Source organism: Arvicola amphibius, chromosome 10, assembly GCF_903992535.2.
Source record: "Arvicola amphibius chromosome 10, mArvAmp1.2, whole genome shotgun sequence".
Lineage (NCBI taxonomy): Eukaryota > Metazoa > Chordata > Mammalia > Rodentia > Cricetidae > Arvicola > Arvicola amphibius.
Genome location: NC_052056.1, coordinates 47,261,246 through 47,267,245, shown reverse-complemented (window position 1 = coordinate 47,267,245; position 6,000 = coordinate 47,261,246). Strand labels below are relative to the sequence as shown.

At 45.2% G+C, this 6,000-nt stretch overlaps 1 protein-coding gene across 1 annotated transcript in view; it reads left to right on the top strand.

Annotated features, from left to right (window-relative positions):
* Positions 1 to 1,407: 1,407 nt before the first annotated feature.
* Plcxd2 (phosphatidylinositol specific phospholipase C X domain containing 2) overlaps positions 1,408 to 6,000 on the top strand; it is a 58,929-nt gene continuing 54,336 nt past the window's right edge. The window contains exon 1 of the mRNA XM_038346771.1: positions 1,408 to 1,570. Coding sequence (XP_038202699.1) covers positions 1,408 to 1,570 — 163 coding nt within the window. The remainder of the gene's footprint in view (positions 1,571 to 6,000) is intronic.

Below are 6,000 nucleotides of genomic sequence, written 5' to 3'. Positions count from 1 at the left end.
ATACAAGAAATCTGCTAATGTAATATGAGTTCTAGGCAATCAGATCAGGTCATGAAACTCTGTACTACATTTAAGTACTATTTGAAGTGGGAACATTTCAGGCAACAGAGAAATGGGTCTGTGCTCTACAGACCAGGTTAGGGAACCTCATTTCAAAATGAGGTTTGCAAAGACTGCCCCATGTGACCTGCCTCGGGCTTGTTTCATCCATTAGAAGGAAGTGTTTCAACAACCCTTTCTGCATTGTGGTTATACCGCCAAGAGCAGATGGAACAAACAATTCAAAAGAAGGCTCCAAACATCGCAATTCGAATGTAAAGCACCATTATTTCCTCCTCTGTAAAGTGGGAATAATGACACCGACCGGCTGCAGCCGGCTGCGTAGAAGAACTGTCAGTTTGCAACGTTTCAAACACAAACCGTCCTTTGGTAGCTCTCATCCAAACACCAGGCGCAGCACCTCTCTAGATATCCTGTTCTGGCTGCTTTCGTGGTTTGCGGAAAATGGAGTGCTTCCTGGGTAATTTTCACCACAGTGAGTGCAAGGCGGAGGGAAAGGGGAGAACTATTTGTGGTCGCCTCGAAGATATAGCTGGAAAGATCAATCTGAAGACAGCCAGCACGATGCACATTTCCCCTTAGGGAACAGCAGGCCGCAGCTCGGTCAGTCCACACGCTAGGGGGCTGGAGTGGAGAAGGGAGGAGCTAAGAGGCTGGGGAGGCGTGGGAGCGGGATGCAGGGGCGGGCCCCCAGAGCGTCGACCAATCAGAGCGCACTCCGTCGAAGGCCAATCACAACTCGCCTAGCCTGGCAAATCTGCCCGGCAGTGCGGGGCGGGGCCGCCAGAGTCCCGGGGCCGCCGGTTACTCTTCGGAGAGCCTTTCAGGAAAACACAGGGCAGGGGGCAGAGAAGCCGGGGAGGCGGGTGGCAGGCAGGCCCAGCTTGTGTACTAGCCCAGCGACACCCACGGAAGCACCCATGAACTAGAGATGGTGCAACACGGGCGCGCACGTGTGTGCAGCCCTCTGGCATGTCTCTATGCCCTGTGGGCACCTGTCGTGTGAGTAGCTGCGGGTGTGGCTGTTCCTGGATGCCGTGAGTGTCAGTGAGGTTTGTGTGTCTTCGGGTCTGCCTCCCCCGTCTCCAGAGGGGGACTAAGAAGTTTAACTGAGCAGGGACACTGAGGAGATTAAAGGAGTGGATCTCAGAGGCGAGGCGGAGAGGGTGGGGACTGCGGGCGCAGCGGGTAGAGAAGCACCTATTTAACCCATCTCCCAGCCAGAAAAGCATCTTGAAAAGGCTGGCGTGACCCATGTGGCTCAGAAATGTCTAGAGAGCCCCGAGCGGTGATGATCACAGAGTGACTGGCTCTAGGCTGAGCCTGTCTAATTCGTGGATAAGAGGGATGCTAGCATTTAGAAAGGCCAGGAGGAAACTCAGGATGGGGACCATCTGCTCTCCCAATCCCAGCGGGACAAAGGCGGCCTCGGAGGTCTGCAATGCCGACTGGATGGCCTCGCTCCCCCCTCACCTCCACAACGTCCCCCTTTCCAATCTGGCAATCCCAGGTACTCATCTATAACTACTTGTTCACATTGTGTTTAATTCTGCCATTTTAGTGTTTGTTAATGGGCTGGGTTGTTTTCTGTTGTGTTGAAAAAAACAATAATGGTCAGTGATCTCTTTTATTTCCAAATAAAAAACTTAACAGGAAAGCTGAGATTTAAAGAGGGGCAAGCAGACTGCATCACTAGCAAAAGGGACAGACAGAAGAAGGGGTCAGGGCACCGCTGTTTTGTTGTTTTTATTCTGTTTATACATGCAGCCTTGATCTAAGAATGCTAACCTTCTTAAGACTGAGCCTCGGGTATGTGAAGGGCTCCTTGATTTGAATCATTTAAGGAAAAGGGGGGGGGGGGGGGGTAGATCAAAGATGATGGATAAAAAGTCGTTAATAATCTTAGCTCTGGATCAAAATTGAAGCTGAAAAAAATATATCTTTTTCTTGTTGATCTGCTCTTGTGTGGAAAAAAAAAATCAGATAAATGTTAGAAAATAGGTTCAAACTCGGGGCTGGATATGAAGACACATAGTTTTGTTGTTGGTAAAAGCCAGAAATAGAGGATGCAAGCTGTCCTCTCGGGCAGTCATTAGGTGTGATGAAGTGATGGTGTTTGAAGCTTTGTCTATATATACACAGGTGTCTGCCCGGCTGATCTAGAACTGTAGCCTTGAAAAGCACCTCTGTTCCTGCCGCATTCCCTGCCAGAGACTTTAAAGCTTGACTCTCATGCAATTAATCTTTTCACTTTAAAGCATAGTTATCTTGGGAAGAATTTTGAGACCACACTGAGTTTGGCTTGGTGAGATGGGCCCAGTCCTGTGATGCTGGCACTTAGAAGGGACTCAGGGAGCAAAGGATGGACCTGTTCTTTCTCTTTCTTGGACACGTAGCAGTTAAAGTTCACCTTTAGAGTGTAAGACACACTCGCAAGCATTCCCTGGATCTGTCTGCTGTTTTCTGCCTTAAAAGATGACCTCATGCCACCTCCATCTGCTTTCTATGCATGGGGAAGAGGAATGCTGGCTGTGGATGCAGGTTTGGCTTGGCTCACCTCTTGGAGCTCTTCCAGGATCTTTGTCCTCATGGGCCTTCGCTGCTGCTGAACAAGGGAAAGGTTGCAAAATCTTGTTACATTTACCATCCCTTCTGTTTTACTGGCCCTTAACTACAGTTCCTTGGGAAATGCCAGATGGCCATGCTTTAAAACATGCCTTTTCCATGTTTAATTGATGCCTATGGAGTCATCTCCAAAACGATGCATGGGACACTTTTAACATGACTCATTTGCCTTTGGGCTCTCCCATGGAATTATTTCTACTGTGTGATATGGCAGGTGGTTCGTGTTTGCAAACAGAATGGCATCTTAGGCAGGTCCTAAATGACCCTGTCACTCAGGGCATGTCCAGGTAGGCTGACTTCCTTCTTCCTTGTACTCTGGAGAGTTCAAGCTGTAGCTCCACTGGGCTTGACTGTGCATTCTGACTGACTCTATGAAGAATCTACGTGTTTGTTCTTGCTCTATGCTGTATTTCAGTTACTAGAATTGCCAGAGGAAACAGAATTCTTGAGAGCCGCCACCAGACTGGGAACGCAGTTTTAGCTCTGGGAAGCACTCAGGGTTTGTTGACCCTACTTTGTAAAGCTAAGTGGAAAAAGAAAATAGTGCTCCCTACTCCCATAAACACGTCACATTTACTACCATGAGGTCTTTTTCCCCAGGAATGGAAGAAACATATGTAGGAAAGTCAGCTCAGAACTGAATCACTAAGTACTATCCATGCACACCCCACCCCTCATTGCAGGTTATCTTTACTGTGCCCTGACTTTTAATACGTCCCGGAGAAAGGCTGACAGTCAGGTTCAGATTAGCCTTTATGAGAAATTAAAATATATGGAAGGTGTTCAGGAAGGGGCCATCATCTGCCCCTTTCTCTGCATTATTGCTACCTTCATCATAACCACTGCAACCCCCAAAATATACACACTTTTTTTACTAGCCTTTCTTTGAGAGACACCTCTCCTATTTAGCTTAGCCTAGCTTCAACCTTGACAGCCTCCTGTTCTGCCTTCCAAATTGCAGCCTTGGGCCACCATGCCTGGTAATAGCTACCCATTACTGAGCTCCACCCTGATATACCCACTGGCATACAGTACCTCGAGTACTGATACTTCCCATGAAATCGATAGATATTAATACCACCATTTTTGAAAAAGGAAATTAGGGGTTGGGGTGTGGCTCTGTTGGTAGAGTACTTGCCTAGCATGGATAAAGTCTGCTGCCTGATCCCCAGCAACATAGAAATGGGGCAGAGTACAAGCAGGAAGATAAGGAGTTCAAGGTCACCCTCTATTACATAGTGAGTTCGAAACCTGTCTCAAAAAAAAAAAAAAAAAAAGAAAGAAAGAAATTATCATCCAGAAAATTTACCTTTTTCCCCCATGTATGCTGAGTGGCAGAGCTAGTATTTAGATGCTTATGTAATAAAAACACTCGCTCACTGCCTCAGTGCCCTTGAGGGGCCTCGGAAAATAAAGAGCAGTAGATATGGTTTCTGGCTGGAAAGGCAGATTTCCCAGCCCATACTCTGCAGGATGGGAAAGAAAACTGGGTGGGCTTTTGTTGTTGTTATTCATTTTTTGTCTGTGACAATCTCATGTAGCCTTGGCTGACCTGGGACTCCTGATTCTTCTGCCTCGCTCTCTCAAACGCCGGGGATGACAGGCCTGTTGCACCACACCCAGCCTGAATTCACTGGTTCTCATCTGAGCAGTCATATATCAGCTTGAATGTGAGCTAGTTACAGAGGAAAGCTGTCCAGAGAGATGATAGATAGATGATAGATAGATAAATAGATAGATAGATAGATAGATAGATAGATAGATAGATAGATAGATAGATGATAGATGGATAGAGACAGACAGATAGATGATAGATTGATAGATGAATAGAGATAGGTAGATAACAGACAGATGGACAGACAGACAGATAGACAGACATATTTGTTTGAATTAGAATGCAGTAAGGCTGAAATTCAGAACTGATGCTTTGACCCCATGTGTCTGAATGCTGAGCCAGATCCATCAGGAAGGGAACTGTGGCAGCAATGATATGGGAGAGGTCGGGGAAAGGGTGAGGGATCTGGCAATCATAGATCTGGGTGGTTTTAATTCTATCAGATGTAGGAGCACCTGCTGCCTGTGCCTAGGCGTTGATGAGAGACAACACATGTGGCTGTGTGCTCTCAACAGAGCCCTGGTGGATTACTACACTTCCGAAACTGTGAGCCCCACCTGTCAAGCCCCACGGTCACTCAAACACAATGAAATATCTCGGAGGAGAATCTCAGAGTTATTCTCATTCCCAACTGTATCTAGTCATTTGATCTTTACAAGGTAAAAGGTCTTGAAATTATAAATGCTACTTTTTGAAAATTAAAGTTTACTATAAAAATACTTTCCTTGATGTTATTGATATTTTCTGAAAGGGAAAAGTTTTTCTTTCTTTTTTCTTTTCTTTCTTTCTTTTTTAAATATATAATGTACACTGTTTTTCTCTCTTTTTCTTTCCTTTCTTTCTTTCTTTTTTCTTTCTTTCTTTCTTTCTTTTTTCTCTTTTTAAACATGGCTTCACTCTGTAGCCCAGGCTGGCCTGGAGTTTACCAAAATCTTTCATCTTCTGCCTCCCTTCTGGTTGGGACTACATTGTGAACCATCACACTTGGCTGTATACTGATTTTGAGTGAATCCATTTCCTCTGTGTATATTACTGCTCTGCCCTTTTCTTCCTTTTTTTGTTTGTGTTGTTATTCAGTTTTTAACAATGTTCTTTCTTTTTTACTCAAGATAAGATATTTGGTCTATTGGGAAGAGCCTTCTTGAGTTTAAAGGTCTTGGGTTGTGCTGTTGATTCTGACTCTGTGGTACAAAGTAGCAGTTTTCTACTTGTAATTAAGATACTGATTAAGAGCTGGGTGTGGTGAGTCACGTTTATAATCCCAGGGCTTGGGAAGTTGAAACAGGTGAATTGCTGCAAATTCTAAGTCAGTCTGAACTACATAGTAAGTTTCAGGCCAGCCTGGGGTACAAAATGAGACTCACCTCAAAAAGTAAAGATATTAAAAAATATACTGAGTTCAACGAAATTCTTAATCTTTTTCAAATTAAAGATTGATTTAGGGTGTGGGGTTCTTTTGTTTGTTTTTTTTTTTTTTTGGTTGGTTGTTTGTTTGTTTGGTTGGTTGGTTTGTTGTTGTCGTTTTTCAAGACAGGGCTTCTCTGTGTGCCAGTCCTGGCTGTCCTGGAACTGGCTTTGTAGACCAGGCTGAGCTGGAACTCCCAGAGAAGAACCACCTGCCTCTGCCTCCCAAGTGCTGGGATTAAAGGTGTTGTGTTCACCACCACCCTCCAGCTTGATTTAGGGTTTTTAAAAACCTG